At 30.0% G+C, this 21,360-nt stretch overlaps 1 protein-coding gene across 2 annotated transcripts; it reads right to left on the bottom strand.

Moving 5' to 3' along the window:
- Positions 1-264: 264 nt before the first annotated feature.
- LOC107439292 (uncharacterized) lies at positions 265-21,360 on the bottom strand. Of its 2 annotated transcripts, none has more exons than XM_087166108.1 (2): positions 20,546-21,360; positions 265-1,799 (listed from the first exon to the last, which is right to left on the bottom strand). In XM_087166108.1, the coding sequence occupies exon 2, from the start codon at positions 1,710-1,712 to the stop codon at positions 429-431; it is 1,284 nt and encodes a 427-aa protein (XP_087022234.1). In that variant the 5' UTR covers positions 1,713-1,799; positions 20,546-21,360; the 3' UTR covers positions 265-428. The 2 variants fall into 2 exon arrangements, with proteins under 2 accessions (XP_087022234.1, XP_015907318.3); XM_016051832.4 differs by lacking the exon at positions 20,546-21,360 and adding an exon at positions 12,025-12,669.

The following is a 21,360-nucleotide window of genomic DNA, read 5'->3' on the forward strand; positions in this document are numbered from 1 at the left end:
ACGATATTTTGCCTAAAATTTTACTATTAATCTGTACGTAAAATATACGTACGTAAATATAACTCTAAAAAGTATCATACCTTTTTTATGAACAAAAGGCTGTGAAAAAACATTTCACATTGGTCTAAGAGCCTAGACTAAGCATATAAAATAACCATTTAAGCTTTATTATTTTTTTATTAGGAAAAATACTAGTTATTCAATGTGTGTACTCTTGAATTCGACATCGTCGACTCCATTTGTCCTATTTTAGAACAAAAGAAACGCTTTATATTTCTTCTTTATTAAAAACAAGCTCTAAAAATATTTACATGATATGCTCATAAATCCTCTGATGTAATTAAAAAAATAAAACTTACTGATATGAAAAATTAAGAGAAATATGATCAAGAACTAGAAATACATAAATACTATAAACACACTTGTCACTACCTTTGTATTCTTTGCAAATACCAACCATTATAAAGTCTGCTGAAAAAAGAATCCGGTCTGTTCAATGGTTGAACATGCAAAAGTCGAGATCCAGTTTCAAGAGCGTTCAAATATTGTAAAGATAAGTTTGTACTCTTAGGGTTAGCTTTAAATTGGTTCAGTCTTTCAACCTGCAGTGGTATACCTCCAGGAGCGGTCAAAACTCTTGGCACCTTTGGGAGGCGTTTTTTATACTGTTGCATGTTTTGTGAGGGTGAGGCTTTTGCTGGTGGAATAAAAACTCCATGTCTGTGTCTAACTTGTTGGGCATTTTTACGAAAGTTTCTCATCTTTGGCAAAGGTGCGAACGTTTGCCGAGGTTTATCTTTAACAAAATATCCAAAGTCTTTAGAAATCAACCCTTCTTCTGCTTTTGAACTTTGTTGTGTTACGGGATTTGTGTCTTTAGGTTGTGGAGATTCGATTGAAGAAAAATCGGTGAAACCAGCAAATCTATCACGATTATTTGGAAAACGTTCTTTCTGCAAACGAGGTTTATTTAGTTTGACCAACTGTTGTGGCTTCCGTGTGGGAACTTTTGCTGGTTGACTCGTTTCATATGAAGCCGAATAATCTTTCTGAGAATAATTGATTTTTGGACGAACGGTGCCAGCTGATTTCAAAAGAGTTTGATATTTTTTGATGAGTTTGCGGTTTCTGTCGGATTCTAACTTCTTAGCTAATAGCTCTGATTCAAAAGTGGAAGAAAAGTCCTTTAGATGGTCACTACTTATATCGCCGATGACGTATTCATCGCTAGAAGAAGGTATCAGTTTTGTGTCCAGTAGCGAGCTGTAATCTTTGAAACCATCGAACTTTTCATTATCCGAAAATGGCAAAAGCATTGTCATTTTCTTGGATTTCTTGACGTATGGTTGGTAATCATCCATATTGCTGCTGCCTAAGTCCCAATAAACTGGTCGGATTTTATCTTCGTCCAATTTCAATGAGGGTTCTTCTGGCAACTGATGCTGATGACTATGATAATGAACATGGTATTCTTTATGTTCTTTGGGCTTTTTCGGTTCTTCCTTTGGAACACTTGCTTTGTGAATGTTCGATTCAGAAGTTATTTCCTTGCTGCTTGGCTTTTGTTTGCTTTGTTGCTTTCGAATGATTTTAAAGGTTTTGGTAGTTGGCTGAGATTTCTGCTCTGAACTCTCTTTTTTCCGGATGAGGTCCAATATAAAATCGATTTCTTCAGATTCTTCGCTACTGGATTTTTCCTCAGATTCTTCCATTGACCTGGACGAAGAATTCTCACGGATAACTACTACTTTGACAGAAGTTGCGGATTTCAAAACAGTGATTAAAACTGTAACAATGACCTGGAAAAAAAACATTACTGTTTATGAAATGATCTGTAAAGCTACAATCACGAACACAAATTTTTGGCAGACATCTTTCTTATCTTTATTTTTTTATTTTTTAAATGTAAGAAATAAAAACGAATAATGCTTTGTAAATAACTATTTTTAAAATTTTTTATAAATATTGTTAAAATATTATTCTCTAATTGATAACTATTATTTTATTTATTGAATTATTATTCTATTTATTAGAATTTCTATTATCAGAAGAGAAAAAGATCCAAAATAAGATATTTAATATAGAACCTAAAATAATTATCCGACTTTAAATTATAACCATTTAATATATTGAGTGTAAGTTACAGTATAGATTATTATATTATTCAGTAAACACCCATTTTTGCTACTGCCATTTGCTACACCATTGTTAATTTTTTTCCAAAACTTTGAAATTCCTAAAAATTCAAAAAACCTTAGTAGAATTCAAGAAAAAAGAAAGAAAATTACAAAATTAAATGAGAGAAAGCTAATTTTATGGAAATAGTTGATAATTCATGTTTTTTTTATTTATTATTTTTTTTTTCTTGGTGGCGCCAATTTTTTACGTTAAGAACTCTGAAAATCTGATATGATTTATATCAAGTTTTTAAAAAATATCACTGTATGTTGCATACATTTGCACAAGAATTGCTGTACAATTTTATACTGGAGGTTTTATTTTTACATTAGTGCACTTGTCACCCTATAATATAAATAATTTAATATCTTTAGTGTTCATTTCATTATTTCTGTATTTCTTGAGAATTTTTAAGGCAAATGAAAATCGTTTTGTTAAGAATTGCAAAATTCGCTTTACCTGAAATAAATTCTAAGTAAAAATAATTTTTATTATTTGTTTGCTTCAATAATCTACAAAAAATTCAGTATTGTAAGATAAACAAGTTTCTATATCACTTTTAACTGGTAAATTGCAGTAGAAATTTCAAAATTTGAGAGAAATCCGTAAAAAAGTTTTTAAAAAATGACTTTTTTTTAACGCAGAAATTGTTTTGCCGATTTTCTTCAAATTTTTTATTTTTTCCACTTAAAATTACAGTTTAAAATTACATGGTTTCAAATATAAAAGTTTTTCGCCTTACGCTTCACATTTTCCATTTCATTTTCATTAGTTTTCATTTTCAAATAATGCTAATATGACTAATAACTCTCAATAATAATAACTCTCCTATTTAATAATAACTCTCAGTAATAATAACACCTCATCTCTACTGGAATTATTTTCCAGATTGCAACCACCTCTTCTGACTATATGTTTTGGTCAAAAAGTTCACGGACACTAAAAAAGATGTATATTACTTCATACAAACTACATTTTTGCGCTTGATTCGGTAGCTCTAATTATTTAATGTAGCTATTAATATTTTTAATTATTTAACTAGCAATAACACTGGGGAATAAATTTTTGATACATTTATACAAATGCTTGAGCTTGCCAGATTCGGGTGTGGGGATTTCTAATCTAAAATTAATTTTGTTTCTAAAACTACAGATTTTTTTTAAAATGGCAGTTTAGTCTATTTGTTGTCAAAACGTACAAATTCAAAAGCGTTATGTATAACAGGGGGTTGCGTAAATGTTTTGTCAATTTTCTAGAGGAGTTTAGGCACATTTTCAGGATTAAAATTGCTTAAAAACCCATGCTCATCGTACAAGTCATGGGCACTTCTCTATTTTGACCTGTTCAGAAACAAACGAAAAAATAATTCAAATTATAGAAGCCCCCCTATAGGCGTATGACGAAATTTCCAAGCATGAGTTCCTAAGCAATTTTAATCCCGATGTTGAGCCCTTACTCCTCTGAAAGTTTTAAGCAACATTTAGGAATATAGAATTTTTAAATTTGTACATAATGACAAAAATGGCATTTAAATCAAATAATTTAAAAAAACGTAGCTTTGAGTGAGAAACCGATTTCAGATTTGAAATCGGCGATCAAGTGCCTAAAATCTGTCAAAAAATCTCATGCAACAGGAAACAAAAGAAAAAAAATTTTCTCCTGTGTAATAGTGCTAATTATATCAATAGCTTCAATTGATTAACATATTCCAGGTCAACCATTTGAGCTATTAAGATTGGTACTTGGTTTGTGAAAATCCGATTATTAGAACTAAAGCTGTTCAGGGTCATATCTTTTTTTTTGGGGGGGGGGGGATTGTACGTTTCAGGGATAAATGATATATTACTATAAAAATTTACACAACTTATTTAGTTTAAAAAACAGTTAACTAAGCGAAGTTTCAAAACTGATATGAAGAAAAATTTAGAGATAAAAAGCTTAAGTTCATATTGGACAGTGGACATCAGGAACATCTTTTCATTTTTTTTCTCAATACAAGAACTTAATACATTTGCCGGCTTTTCTTTTGCTGGAATTACAGCGATTTAAAAAGGATAATTTCGGTATTTAACTTCTGCTACCATTTCAGATTTTATATAGTATGCATCATGTAATGTCAGTTTACATTATATAATGTCAAATAGTATACATCATATAATGTCAGATACTATATTTCAGGTTGAAAACTCATTAAAACTGCATTTTACAGTAACAGAGTGAAATTACAGTTACTGTATTTTTACTCTCTTTAAATTAGCATCCTACTATAATTCAGGGTGTTTATAAAGTCCCGGACCCATTTTGATTTTTAATAACTCATAAAATAATAAAGATAGATTAAAATTAATAACATAAATGGTTTGATAGACTCAAAAAGTTTCATGAACCTTGTCAATAAACTTCCACGTGTACTCCCTTCGTCGCACGGAGAATATCAAGTCGATAGTCAATTTCACGTCAGGTAGCGGCAAGCATGTCGGCATCCACAGAGGCTATTGCGGTTGTAATTCTGGTTTTTAGGTCATCAATGTTCGACACGATTCTCCTGTAAACATTGTCCTTAATAAATCCCCAAAGAAAATCCAGTGGCGTTATATCAGGTGATCTGGGTGGCCAAGGAATTCGACCTCCTCGCCCAATCCATCTTCCTGGAAAATGCTCATTCAAAGAACTACGAACGATGATACCCCAATGAGGTGGTGCACCATCTTGTTGCGAAAAGACATGTGGCTGAAGCTCTTCTAGTTGAGGAAATACGAAGTTTTCCAACATGTCTAAGTATACGACTGATGAGACCGTCTTTTCTGTAAAAAAGAAAGGCCCAATGACTTGGTCGTGCATTAGTCCACTCCACACATTAACCTTTGGGGAATCCCTTTGTGTCTCACGGTATTGAAATTTCTTGATTCTATCTAACAATTTATGTAATTAATTTTAATCCATCTTTATTATTTTATGAGTTATTAAATATCAAAATGGGTCCGGGACTTTATAAACACCCTGTATATTTTGATAAATTCAATTTCTTTAAGACTCAAAATATGGAATTATTTCCTTTTTTTGGAGCAAGTAATATAACTTTTTCTCAACGTATCAATTGGAACTTAGTATTGTCTGTAGTTGGAAAAAAACGAACGCTAATCTTTGGGATAAAAGATAAATATTTTATCAGCAGATAACTTTTCGTTCGCAAGTATTATGGAGATTACGATAACGCTCCAATGATTTTTCGCAGAATAAAGTCTAGTTACATAGTGAATAAACATTACAACAAAGAAACTTTTCCAGAAAAAAAAATTGAAATAGAGAAGTTAATGGTAACAAAGAAATAATAATGAAAAAAAATAGACATTAGTTGAGGGAATAAAAACTTGCTATCTGGAAAATATTTATCATTTATCAAATGGATATAAAACATTTTAACATAAGATATTTCTAGAAACTTTCCGTCTTAAAATTATTTTTTAACATACGAATAAAGTAATATTAAACATGATAATGTAAAACAGTAATTTTAAATATAAAACGTAAAGATGCCAACGAAAAATGGAGAAATAAAGGAGAGAAACAAAACTAGAAAAACCAATGCAGCCGAGAGAGAGGGGCACCGTGGCCGAGAGGAAAATGCATTTCCTCCCGCTATGGAAAGATAATGAGAAACTAATGTCGTTAACAAGGGAATCAGCATTCATATGAATAAAACATAATTCCAGGGCATCAAGATGAGCTGATGTGACAGGAGTGGAAATAGTTTTGGCTTGCCGAAATTAAATTTACGCCCAAGATTCCAGTCATGTGCAGCAATTGATAATTTCTCGTAGTTTCTTTATAGCGTATTCACTTTAAAATACAGACATAAATTAATTCCACCAGAGTCAAATCAGCTCATCTTGATGCCCTGAAAGTTATTCACGTGAATGCTGATTACCTTTGTTTACGACATGCGTTCCTCGCCACTTCTTCATAGCTAGTGGGAATGCATTTTACCCTTATTTGCCACTGTTTTTTTTCTTCCTTTTTATTTCTTTGGGCTACATTTGTTTTTCGAGTTTTGTTTCTCACCTTTATTTTTCCGTGTTTCGTTGGCAACTTTGCAATTTATATTTAAAATCTTTGTTTCTTCTCATTCTCGTCTGGCAAGTCGTGAAAAAGGGCGCCTATTTTTGAGCGCTTCAAACATGGTGACTGTCATATCCTGTTTTTATATTTTCGAAACGAATGTAGTTTCTAGTCAGGTAATATGAGTTAAGTATTTTTATGACACTCAGCAAAAATGAAAAATTAATTAATAAATAAAAAACTTGATGACATATACTATTTCAAATTTCGTAAAACAATTTATTTTAAATTTTTATTTTCATTTGCCACAAAAATTATTGATCTGAAAGGCATGGGGCTTATCAATTGAAAGTTTAAAACATTAAAACTGAAACGTCACTGCTCCAATGTCCATGTTGTTCTGCTTTAAGTGGCAGTTTTCATATAAACTACTTGTTAATCGATCCCCTAACTATCCCGAATTATCTCGGCTATGTATAAGTATCCAGTAAAGTTTGAAATCCAGGATTCTATAGAATGCCATCAGTCCCTGGCCAAACTATAGACGCACTATAAGATTCTATGTAAAATCTTAATCATCAGGTGATAGTATACAGCTTTATTGTTATTATGTGACTGAAACCGGTTTGCAATTGTTTACGTTGGTGTATCAATTGGTTAAATTAGACGATCTATAATATAAATTTGACGATGGGATAAATTAGAATATATATTATATAAATATAGAATATATATTATATCAAGCATTATATTAGAATATTATAATAATTAGATCAAATTAATAGTCGTACTGTAGTTTTTTAATAATTACATGATTTGTACGAGTTTATATACAATACTTTTATATTTAAACATACATGTAATGGGTTTTTGTTCAGGAGAATTTTCATATATACTTCCTATTTGTTTTTATTTTTAACGTATTGCATTACAATGTTAACCAATTGATACAGGAGCAATGTTAACCAATTGATGTTAAATGAGTAACCGGTTAAGTGTGAAATGCATTTCCGATTCGTTTCGAATGTAATGAAATGTTATTCAAAATGTCAGTCAAGCTTACCATGTTGCAACGAGTAATTTCTTATTTTTTGTCTGTAACTTTTGTTCCCTACAACTTTCATTTTTCTTTGTGTGTTTAGAATGAATTTTTTTAATAGTACTCTCATTATTTTTTTCAGAATGATGTTTCCATTTTCGAGGAGTGCTTGTCATTTACATGATAGCCTTATCAAGACTTTTTATCATACTTTACCTAAATAGCATTCGTCATTTAATAGGATTATAAACGGTACCTAGGGAAAGTATGTAAAAATTCTCACATATCATACTTTGCCTAAGGACGTCCGGTATTATATACAGTGCCTAGGCTTTTTATAGAATGAAGACATATGCTTTGCCGGTAACATATATATTGCAATCAATTGTTGATCTTGAAAAAAATCGGGAATAGCAGAAATCGTCAGTAAAATTTGTTTTACGCGGCGAAAGAAAATACTCTGCTTGAATTGGCAGTTCGTAAAGTTTTGTTTGAGAGCTTCCGCTTTCACAAGTAAAGCATTAAAAATTCAATTTAATTTTTTGTTACTCGGGATATTTCAGATTTTAACCAAACTTCATATTCGAAATTGCGACCGTAAATATTACATTCGAAATAAAAGTATTTGAATAGGAGTTGTTAAAAAATAAAGAAAAATTTAAGAAATGAAGCGTTCAGAAACGAATATTTTAACAATTATTGTGGTTTGTAATAATTATTTTTTTAAATAAATGCCTCCAGATTGGGGATTTCCACGGCGGCGGAAAAATTTCACGCCATATTTCGTTTCCGTTCCTTACACTTACTAATGAAATAAAATCTGATGATTTTTAATTGTTATTTTTTCCTTGAAAAAATTGATAATGGAAATAACTAACCAGGATTGGCAATTTTTTGTCGTGAGTCAGTTTTTGACGGTTTTATCCATGGTTAAACTCTGTAACAAAAACCTGGATCAAACATCTAAAAAATTGAATATTTTGCATTGGTATAAATAGTATTTTATTTTATAACCGTCGTTGAACAGCAGACTCAATTTTGAGTTTAGGACAACTAATGTTCAACTCCGTAGCCTTGTAATTTTGAAACCAATCCAGAAGAGAAGGGAACTACTGGATCAAGTATTGAGAGAAATTTGCCTTAGTGGAGGACTTTTGATGGAACTAACACGCATTTCAATTACATGGAGAGGAAAAACACGAAAACTTCCCACAGTCAGTCTGAGCGCAAGGGCACTCTAACCCATGATCCGCCTACCACTGAGGATGTCTTACGTCAGTCAACACCTCCTAGAAGTATGAAGGCCTCAGCACGGATCAATTTAGTAGTCCGATGTGACGAAGTTAACTGCGCAGTTGATGAAAAATAAGAAAGATGTCATTACGCTCGGGGTACTAAGCTGCGCAGTGGTTGAAAATACGGCGTATGTCATTACGTTTGGACTACTAAGGGATATTTATGGTAACCCGTGCAGAGGCCTACTCTTTTCTAGGAGGTGTTGCGTCAGCCCGGGGGTTGGTGCGAGCAGGGTGCGGAATTCGTATCGACCAGCCATCACTGGGATTCGAACAAGGTTCACCTCATTGGGAGGCGAACTCTCTATCTTCTGAGCCAGCACGACTGTATGAATAGTATTATTAATATTTTAAATAGCACATTGCATAAAATTTTTAAGGTTAATTTATATAGTATACTCTAGCCTCTAGCTATCTCAAAGTTGAGGGGACTCTAAAAAAATTTTCAAGATAACAAGCTCAGAGGTAAATATTTTCTAAAATGTAGAAGAATATATTCTAAAATAGTTTTCTAAAAAATAAAGCAATGAAACATAAGAATAACAAGTAATGATTATGTATGTAATGATAGTTGATTATAAATCTAAATACAGCAATGATAATTTTTAGAAGACATAAATAATTATGCATTAAATGGAAAAGAATTGGTTTACAATAAACTTACATTATGATTTTTCCGAAAAAATTTAGTTTCTATTTCGAAAAATATTCGGCATAACGAGGTTTTGAGAAAAAACTCTTCGACGTGCATAGGAATTCAAATTAACATTAGGTGAATGTATTATGAAGTATTAAATCTAAACCACACAAATAATCGTTCGATTTTGAAGAATTTTTTATAGGTTAAAAATTCATGTTTCCTAAACAAAGAAAATAAAAATAAAAAATCTGAAAATTTGCCTACAAATAATGACTGAAAAATTTATAATAATTAGAAAACGATCCTTTCGATGCTAAATAAATAAATAAGATTTTTGTGTAAAGAAATTATTTTCAAATTAAATCTTGCAAAATAAAAAAGTAACTTGTTCTATTGCTTATAATAATAAAATAAAATAGTACTTCAAGTTTAGTTTCAATTTTATCTTAAATATGGATGAAAAAAATAAAAATTGGTTATACCCCACATTTTAATCGGTATTTGCATTGAAGGCCTTATCGAGTTGTAGGAAAACTCCACATTTGTTCATTTTGAGATATATACTGAACTGTGGAGTCATTAGTTGAAATATTTGACTCCAACTGCGGACGACTTTTTTGAAAGCTCAACTCCAACTCATACTCTGATAAAATTTTCCCCGAATCCTCGGAAAATACTAATATTATAAATAATAAATATTAATTTATGTATGCATGATTAAATGTTATTTTACTTATTTTTACTTATTTGTTCTTCCCTCTATCTAGTAGTAGAAATAAATTAAAGGTGAATTAGTCTTTAAATGAGGTAGAGATAGATGATTTATATCAGTGGTTACCAACTGGCGGCCCTGCAAAGCCTTTTTTGCGGCCCTTGAAATAAAATATATTAGTTGTCCTTTTTTTAGGACAATTTTCGTAAATTCTATGTGGGCTTAAAATACTTTTCTTTCGTCTTAAAAAACCTAATTTCTTCGTTTCTGTGAAATTTAACATACCTACGGTGCAAAAAAATTTATTTCTCTGGTTTTGCATCCAAGAAAATATTTATTCAAATGCAAAAATAATCGTGTATGCTGCTCTTTTTTTTATTTAGTTTTTTTTTCTTCTTTTTATTGTATTTTGTGAATATAATTTAACGTGTGAATATCAGAATTTTTCTCGAAGAAATTCTCCCATTTAACTCTTTGAAACCACTCATTTTGGACGAAATTATTTACATTTGTAAATTTTAAAAAGCATAAAAGAGGGAATGAATATTTTGTTTTACTTAAATTCCTGGAATTGAATATCGCAGGAGCGAAATAATAAAATGATAATTAAAGAAATTAATTTCAGGTACTCCAGAATTTTTTGTTGTTGCTATAATTCCTAAAAAGTCGAAAAAATGTTAATTTATCCCAGAATTAAATTTAAAAGAAAAAAATCTTGTCACTAAGTTTCTGATTAAGAGAAGATTAAAAATGATACGTAACAAGCATTATTTGTAATGCTTGTTACTTTGCCATTTAATATTAAAAAAACTTTGATAAAAATCTGACAGTAATATTTAATGGTCTTTCAAACATAAAAGAGTACTATATAAATTTTGATAAAGTTGCGGCCCACCATTTGACTGGTGCTTTTAATTGCGGCCCCCGGCCCCATGTGAGTTGGAAGCCCCTGATTTATATCAACACGTAGGTTAAGCAGCCATCACTTTTTTTTCATTAGTAGAACTGGTCGTCAGTTATTTTTTACCCTTGGTTGGGTATTTATCACCTCTTTTTTCTTCTTCTGATGTCATAAGTTACCCAAAAATGTTGATTTTGATATATTTCAGGCTTCATTACAAAAATTAAAAGACGATAAAAACTTTTTAGCTTTAGAATTTTTCTGGTGATGATGTTTGCTGAATGGTGTGATAAATAAATAGCAAAATGATGGAGTTTTATATTAGATTATGCTTTAAAAGTTTTTTTAGGTGCGTATAACCCTTAAAAATTTCTATAGTTATGTAGCTCAGTCACGAATTTTAAACTATACCACTAAGTAAGAAATTTCAAATATCAGATGGAAGTTTATTTATAACAAGTCATTACTTTTAAGTGAATTGCAATGATCTTCCATAATCGAAGCATTCGAAGAAATTTTAAATTTCAGATGGAAGTTTAGAAAATGACAAGTCATTACTTTTAACTGAATTGTAATAATCTTCTATAATCGAAGCATGCATTTTACAACAAAAAATGCTCAATAAAGTTTCAGAACACTTATTATTGTTTATTTACAAACTGATACTCAATTATCGTAGAAGTATCTTTTTGTTACAATAAAGGTTAAACATATATCCACAAATATGACTTTCGAACTTTATCATAGAAGCATACGTTTATTATAGATTATATATATTTTAAAAAAAAAATGCTCAATGCAACTTAATACTAATTCTAATTTATTTACATTAAAAGTTAAACTTATATCCTTAAATATAACTGACGCTCAAATTTATCATAAAGGCACACATCAATTATTCATTATAAAATGTTCAATATAATTTCATAATACTAGTTCTAATTTATTTACAACGAAGATTAAGCAAATTTTATTTGCAATAAAATTGAATCATAGAGCAATCATTATACATAAAAAAATATTCAATATATTTGCATTCTTCTAAATGTAAAATTTCTCAATGCTTAAGTCATAAGTTTAATTATTACACTAAAAAAGTTTTATAAAATTAGTTATTATACACTAAAAATAAGTTTATGTACAATAAAAGCTAAATCTATATGAACAAATATAACTGCTACTTAAATTAAACTTGCTTACCAAACAATAGGACCCCCTCATATCGTCTGCGCTTCCATGTGATGCTCTCTAACCAATACTAATAAAATCTCACCACTTTGAAGAATACCACCGTTTTGTTCTGTTATCCGGAAGATTCTCCAGACCTCATCTCAAACCCCTTGAAGAAAACGATTAGTGTCACGCGTAATACCGCACGATGTCCCACTTTTTTCTTTTCCTTTTTTGATCTTCATTTCAGACGAGAGTATTTTGAACCGTGAAAAGTTTTTGTTTCTTAATGTCGTTTAAAAAGAGCGAGGGAAAAATAAAAATTCAAATAAGAAAAGTATCGCTTTCGTTCGCATTAACCCTGACATTACGCTTTTTCTCATCCATCAAATAACCGCAGGCGATATTAAAATAGGCAATCTTTTGTTATTTGATGTATAACATGAAGTGATGCGAAGAGAAAGTTAGATGATTTGGATGAATATCGTTTGCGAAAGGGAAATGAACGCCTTGAAAATTGCATAACTGGTGTGAATCGTTTGATCCATTTTAGGATTCGTTTTTATTTGCATTTAATACGTGGGAATCTTCTTAGTTACTTTCCTTTATGCTAATAATTACATATTTGAATAAATTGTATGTTATTTTCATGTTTCAGCTCCTTTATTAGTGTGCAAAATAAATGTATGTTAATAATTGATCTCAAATTCACAAAAAAAAAAGGAAATTTAAAAACATATTGAACATGTAAAAAATCATGAAATTTAAAGTTTATTAATAAAAACTTTCAAAATTAAAAATTTTATAAAAATATTCAAATCTCATTTAATGTTTTGAAAAAGCATTCAATGTTTTTTGAACCTAATAAATTTTTGGAATTTATCCTTTATATGTATTTATTCGTTTTCTACGATCAAAATATTTTAGAAACAATGTGGAGTATTGTCTTAGTGAATAGGAATAAGTGATTTTTATGTTTATATTCTTTAGAAACTTTTCTTTAATAAGTCTCAATATGATCTACGCATGTTTAGCTCCCAGTCTTTAAGGAAAATTATAATAACTGTGCTTACTATAAATATTGAAGTAAAGTGAATTCATTCAACAGTTTTTGATATGGAATTGAAGGCTTATGTAATAAGAGAAATTACCTGGTCAGTAATAGTTTTCCTGTTGCGCTCGTAGTTAAAAAAGTTACACTGTTCATTCTCAGATGATTGTAAATATTAGTTTAAAAAATATAAGAATTCAATTGTTTTTGTTCCTGTTTGTTTTTATGTTAATGAAAGTAAAAGTATTTGTTATCACAAAAAATAAAAGCAGAGATCGATTGTCTTAAATATTACTTAAATATTTATTTTAACTTTGTTCTCTTTTGCTTTTTTCCATGAAACTGTAATTAATCTTTGACAAAAAACGTTAACAATCATGGATGAATTGCCTAATTGAGATTTTTTATCCAGCACATAACACTTAACATCATATCTGAATGATTTACACATGGTTGCAAAAAAATTGTATCAGAGTACAAGATAGGTACAGTGAGTGACTTGTATTATTGTAAAAATTCCTAAAACAAATTACTGAAATTATCGGGGTTTTTTTTATTGAAATGATTAATATAATGTTGAACAGAAGTAAAAATTTAAAAATTTTGGTCAAAAAATATGCCAAAATAATAAAAAATAATGATGTCAAATCTTAAAAAAAAAAACTACCAAATTAAAGGATTGAGCATTAGATTTCGTTTAAAAAAATTGGAAAAACATAGAAACGTCTTAAAAAGGAAAATAATAATTAGTCTGGAAAAACGCGTGAAACTTGAATAACAATTCGAACAACTTATTAAGGCACACGACAGTCCTACAAGAACTAGAACATTTATACAAGGGATGCAGCGAAGTGTATCATTTCAATAACGGGACGGTAAATCAATGAAAAAAAAGAGGGGGGAATAGTAAACGTCTCACTTAGACTGTTTGCATAGTAGTGGAAAGTTTTTATTACTTTAATTTCAAAAAAATCGAAATCAAATCAATAAAGAAATTTTTTTAATACACTGCTTAAAACACCCATAAAATAATACTCCAGTTTTAATGGTATTTTATAACAGTGTAATTTAGAATATTTAGAACAAACGAAGAATTAAATTAAAGGTAAACTACAAAGAAACATTCCATATTCCTTTCTGTTTTTCTTACAAAGATTCCATATGTGCACCATTACTCATACGGTACACATTCAACCTATGTCCAATTTTTCCCACAAGTTTGGAGTAAAGGAAGCAAAAGCCTCTTTTATATGCCTCGCTTTGGCTAATTATTAAGTAGCCGTGCAATGAAAACCATTTGCTGGTTAATTAGTCTATGATTATAAATCATTATTAGCCTATGATTATATTTCACATGGAACTATCGCAAGTGTTAATTGGAAATCGAGTATATTGGGTGTGTGCCGCAAACACTAATAGTGCACATAAACATATTGAACATTTGTACGAAGAACAAAAATTATCTTCAACTTGATGTATGATAAATAGGTTTTTCATAACCGGTGTAGTAACAGTCAAGCCCTTTCTGGGTTTTTGGCTATCAATGGTCAACTCCGTAATCTTGTAATTGCGAACCCAACCCAGAAGAAAAGGGAACTCTTGGATCAAGCATTGATACAATATAAGCTATCATGGAGGATTTTTTAATGGATCTCGCCCTTATTGGCGTTAATGTTACAGAAAACCACGAAAACATTTTATGGTTAGTCCGACGACAAGGGTGGTATATAACCTATGATACCGTCTATCACTGAGGATATTTCACGTTAACACTGTGGTCGGTGCGAGCCAGGATTAGAATTCGAATCGACCAGCCATCACTGGGATTTAAACCTGAGTCACCTAAATGGGAAATATGCTCTCTAACCCCTGAGAGCAGTGGCTTGAGGTACATAATCTAAATTAAACTATCAATGGAACTAAAATTTTATTTTATCGACAAACTGTATGCTGTTTTAAAAACATATTCACAACAGTAAATGAGCAATAAATTGTTCTTTCGAGTTATTGTGAACAACTTTTATAATAATATTGTCTCCTCATATATAAATAACTGAAACCGGATATTTTTTCTTTCCTTTTTACCATAATTTATTGGACATACAGCACTCGGTTGGAATCCCATAGGAATTCTGGGCATGCCAAGTCGAATTTTGATGTTTTCATCAATCCCTAAAATTAATTTACTCTTCTGCTCTGATTTAGTTTCGTTGATGGAATAAATTCAATGAGTTCTGGGTATCCGAAAACTTTTTAAGCTAGTTGAAAAAATTTTGCACACTATTATAAAATTCGTTTATCCAAAGATTAAGGTAGGGTTGCATGCAAAAAGTATTTTTAAATAATTATTTATTATATTTTATTATTTTATTTGATAATAGTTGAAAAAATTTGAATCATAACGTGTACAACGTTTTTATTTATTTTTTTTATTTTTATTATTTTTTTTTCCATAATTTTTTGCAGAATATATTTGTAATGGCAAAATACAAAATTTTAGCAAAATCAGTTAAATATACGACTTTTTAAAAATAAATATACGACTTTTTACTCAGGAATTATTCAAATGATTTCGTTCAAATTTTGTATTTTGCTATAAAAAAAAAATTACTTTCTCTAAAATTATGTAAAAAATTGTACATATCTTAAAATTTAAAATTTTTTCGACTATTATTAAATAAAATAATAAATTATTATAAATTATTTTTTCCATGCAATTATCTTTGGATAAAAAAATTTCATTATTGTGTGCAAATTTTTAAAATTCGCTTAACACGTTCACTGCCATCCGAGAACAGGAACTTATGCTGTGTTTTTCATTGAAAAGTGGTAATCAATAAAGATAAAATTAAATTTAACTTTTATTTCTTAAACAACTACTTTAGTTTTTAAAATTCACAATAACTTTATTTCAATAAACAATGTGCTATTTTGGTGAGAAAATATCGTATTTTCTGAAAAATAGTTGGAGGTTAATACACACCTTGCTACCACTTGATCTGTTTTTTTAGACACAAACTACTAGAAGGAATTTCGTCACGCCCTGGCGCGGGATCGGCAGCGAAAGTGTTAAGAATTACTCGAGATATAGCGAAATAATCAAAAAGTAATATTAAGGTGTCCAAACTTTGGATCGCTCTCCTGACCAAACTATCTCCTAGATTTCGACTACCCCCTATATTTGTGGGTGAGAAATTCAATTCCATAAAAGAAAGTATGTTCATTCACAGAAAGTATACGTTTTTGTATCTGATTTTGTAACTTAAAAAATATCGTCAGCACTTATTGATTAGCATATTTGAGGTCACCCCTGGAAACCATTAAGTTTGTGTCCAAGTACGTGAAATTCCAATCTCGAGATCATAAGTTATTCGAGGTGTTTCTTTCTTTCTTTCTTTTTTTTTCTTTCTTTTTTTTTGCGCACTTACATTCAGAAATTCTTTTCCCTTCATTCATTTTCAAAATTCTTAGAAGAAAATAGTTCATAAGTGGTCTATTGTACCCCACCCACTATAACGCTACCTACTTTATCTGATAAATCCTTATCTGATAAATACCTTATCTGATAAATGAAATTCTTTTCTTGAAGAAAATAACGTTTTAAACTTGAAAATATTGAGGGAAATCTTTTCAATTCTGGATAAAAATAAATCAGTCATATCATTTTTACAAAATAACAAATCAAGTTTAGTTGTTTTAACAATGGGGCAGCTTATTCGGATTAACCCAGTCTTTACCATGCGTGGGAATGAAATGTAAATAAAATGCAAATGCAAACAACTTTTCAATACATCGAAAGTGATACATCATCATCTTAATATATTCAACAAATTTTTAAGCGAAGATGCAAAGACAAATTTGTTGTTTTTAATGTAATTTTACTGATTTACCTTTTCAAATAATGTCTTTAAATAATGTCCTTAAGCAAAGAAAAAATCCTTTCTCGTAAATTCTCATTACTTCAAGCTTAAGTGTCTCTGCTTAAGTGACTTTCTAGATCTAACATGGATAATTCCGTCATTCTCTGAAGAGAGAAAAATTCACTTAGTAGGGAGAGAAAAAAAATCTTGTTAATCGACATTTAGTAAACATTTAAACAATCTAAACAAATTCCTGATTTTGAAACTCTTTTCTCTTGAAACTTAATGCATGACTGAATAGTTGTAAATGTCAGTTATATATATAAAAAAAGAAAAATAAACAGGAGTATCTGCTACTGCTACCTAATTATATATTTCTTGGAACAAAGTTTGTGGATTTCAGGTAACGGCTTTGAGCTAAGATAATAGTTTTTTTTCTGCTTTAAACAATTGAATAGTTTTTAATCTGTTAATTACTATGGTTTTGAAAATGTGGGCAACTGTTTTCGAAAAAACCGCGTAAGCTTGCTTAAGCATATGTATATTTCAATTTAATAACTCATAATTTATTGCTTATGTAAGACCGTTATTTAGCCGATTCTTTTTCGAAACTTGAGTTTAAACTTTAAGAAAATTCATCCTAAAACTCTATAATTATAATGAATGACTCTACAAATCTTGGTTGGTATAATGATTTATTTTATTTCTGTTGCTAATAGTTCTTAAAGATTTAAACTGACGTAGTAGTTGAAATTGCGTTGGCATTAGAAATTTAGCAGAGTTGTTACATATGTTTAAGACAACAGCTGCAAGCTGTGATTAGATTTCTTTTTTTTCAGGCCAATAGCGCCATAGATTATATCACGTAAAAAAAGGTCATTTTGCTTATACTTTGTCAACAAAAAATACTATTGGCCATCACCGCAGTTCGCTTAAGTATTGCAACGGAAAAAAAGTGAGGTTTAGTAATTTTAACAAGCATAGTATACAAAGTTCAAATAGAAAAAAAAACTAATTCTGACTGAGCTAAACTGTCAGATTTAACCAAGATATTCATTGTTTAGCTGTGTACAACATATCATTCTCGAAAAGTCATAGACAGTTTGGTCTAACCCCACTAGTGGAGTAAAACCGGGTACACATATTAACTCTATGAAAAAAATTTAGAAATGCTGGAATTTCAGTGAAAAAGCAGACAATTCTATTTTTAAGACAGTTTTAAGAAAATTATGCATGTAATTTTCATGTGACGTAGTCAAGGCTGTAGAAGGGGGGGGGGCAATTGTTCCAGTGCCCGAAACTGCCAACGGACTAACAAAAATTCCTTAAAAAATATAATGTTTATCATTTTTTGAAGAAAATGAAAATGGTATAGAATTTCTTTACATCTATTCAAAAACTACAATTTTTATATAGAGTGTCTTCAACTTTCTACAAAACATGAAATAAGGCTTTTGTGCTTTAGAAATGTTTTTCTGGCAATAAATTTTGTCCTGGGGCTCTTAAAAGGTTTATTTAGCCTTGGATGTAGTTATCTTTTCCTTCCGCTGCACTGCAGCTTTCATGAGCCTAACCTGGATGAAACTCAAGGAAGGGGGCACCATATCGGGTAGTACTCGGTTTTACCCAGAAGTTATCGAAACAAAAAATAATAATGCAGTTTTAGGCTAAATCCTAATTGTGTGTTAAGGTATGAATCTTTAGTAAGCGAATAATAAGCTGAACTAAAAATATTTCTTATAACTGTAAGGACCAATGAATATAGATAGCTTAAAAACAATAGAATATAAGAGAGTTGACATAGCAAAACAAACTTAACTATACAGACTCCTTGAATTAATCAACAACAATACGCCAATTTGGCAGGTCTTTCTTCTAGACTAGTAAAATGAAATCATCATAAATCATCATCATAATCATAAATTAGAATCAGTTTTGGCAAAATCGAGGTACCCGGTTTCTCCCCTATACATTTCATTAACTTTTAAAAAAATAATGCTAGAAAGTTTTGTTCAAAGATACTCCATGTTGATGTACCTCTGAACAATTATTTTTGAAAAATTCTTAATTTCCATATTTTAAATTCATATTGTGTAGATTAAACAGTGCATAGAAAATACTCATTTCTCTAAATCATAAAACTGAAAATTTTCTTAATAATTTTTAAAAAAAATTATACAGCTTTTAAAAACTTATTTTAATTAAAAACTTATTTATTTGCCCCTTTTTATAACATGTGTACATATGTATTTACATATGTTACATATGCATGTTTTTTTTACATATGTAATTATTTGTACAAACTATTGTGTCTTAGCTTATCTGCAATAAGACATAAAATAAATGTTTTTAAAACGTAATTTCAAAAATACATTAAAAATGAAGTTAGTGCAGATTTACTTTTTTTATTATAACTGTTTATTCTCAAACCTTCAATAAAATTTTAACTTTCAACTAAATAAAATAAAAAAATGAAAAAAAATTCCTCAAAAAAATACCAAAAAAAAGTATTTCAAAATTTTTTTAACCGAGCCCTACAAAAAAGTTTAATATTTCCAATATGTGAAGTTATAATTCCCAAATACATTAAGTATCCGACACCCTGCTTGATCTTGCCTTCTGAGAAAGTTTTCCCTTTTATAAGCGTCCTATATGGAAGGATTTATTTGTATATTTGTAGAAATTGAGGTATAACACACCAAACGCGTCTGCTTCTATGATGGTCTTTTTTTTTCTCCAACGGAATATGCATCTGAGAAATTAACATCTTACGTTAATAGTGTAAAAATTTATTCTCGTAAGATTTTAAAGTTTTAAATAATTTTAAATCGTGTTTAGAAAACCCTTCAATTGCCAGAATAATTAATAGAAGTCAGTAATAATTTTTTCTGGATTGAATATTGCTGCAATAGATGCTCGAATCATTTCGCTTTCTACTGCTAATCCCCGTCCAGATCAAGAAACAGGCATCCGTTTTTTAAGGATTTAGTAGCAAAGCTAATAGAAATTCGAATTGAATAATAATCAGAGATTAAGATTTTAGGGTGAAATTAGAGCACTTTATGCAAAGGGAGAGCAGATGTTTTAAACGAATCCGTGACATTTGATTAAAGTATTAAACAAAGGACAGTATAACGTATTTTGTTCCAAGTGCACGCAAATAAAATAAGGGTTGCGTATTAGCGATGTAGTTAAGCTTAATGGTAAGTTTATTTCATTAGTGTATTCTTGTACACGAATTATAACTCTTCATAAAAAATTTTTTTTATCCATTTTCTAATTAATCAATCTATATTCACTAATCATAAAAGATAACAGTTTAGAAACTGTATAATGCTATTTGTATCGAATTTCGAGCATTGGGGTATGAAATAATCCACGTGCCAACTCGTGTGACTTTTTGGAGCGCGTGTTGGTTTAATTTAAAAATTCGTAATTAATTACATTTAGTCTGGTTCTGATGTGTTTACTTAGTATTTTTCGATGTTCGAAGGTGCTCACCACATGCAGTTTAACTCTGTCGAGAATTACCCCATAAGCTATGCTTAAATATTGATTAAAGAATTAAAACGACAAGGTTAAATTAATTTTGGTTTTATTCTTCATCCTTTTAGATTCAAGAGTTAGAAACAATGCTTACCTTGCTCCGATAGCAGTATTTAAGAAAAATGAAACTTGACTTAACCCTTTATAGGATATACCTCCCCTCCATATTCATTAATTTTAAAATTCTGAAGATATCTTCCAATCTGCGATTTTTACTGCCATCTATTGAAAACCTTAACAATGAAAGGCTTTGTGTACATAAATGTTTGCGTGGGGTCAAGACTGGGGAGCCATTTTCTTCTTGTGCGTTATCCGTTCGTTCATTTAATCATTTCCTATCGAGTTTATTTGCAGTGTTATAGGGACATAACTTATAAATTCTCTAACTTATAATCACAGAAGTTCAAGTTAATGGCCAATTCCTTACAGCACTTAAAAATCCCATACACCTTCCTTCGAAAAGTGGTGCAAAAAATTGAATTACTGTTAGGAGACAAACTAAATAAATTTATTTTTATATACGAGTTGATTTTTTTTAGAACGACGCTTTACATTTTCTTCAGTACCGATTATTCTCGACATCACGGCGATTTTTGTCAAAATTAGGGGGCGCTTTATCGGTATTTTACGGTATTAATTTCGCTCCCAAAAATATTTTTACACAACATTCTTAAAACAAATGGCCCTATAAAGAGTCGGCTTGCTGCTTAAGATTCATACTTATATTTAGACAATATTATTAATGTCAAGGATAAATTTTAAGATTGTTCAAAATGTCCTCCCCCTATTTAAAAACCAACTAAATAAGAAGAGAGATAATTTAAACGGGGAGCCTATGTTAATTGGATGCCTGGAAATTACGTCATCGTAGGTAAATCGTGGCATTTGTCGATTCAGAAGATCAGGTTC

This window comes from Parasteatoda tepidariorum, chromosome 6 (genome assembly GCF_982258835.1).
Source record: "Parasteatoda tepidariorum strain Cologne lab strain chromosome 6, Ptep-v5.0, whole genome shotgun sequence".
In the NCBI taxonomy this organism is placed as follows: Eukaryota; Metazoa; Arthropoda; class Arachnida; order Araneae; family Theridiidae; genus Parasteatoda; species Parasteatoda tepidariorum.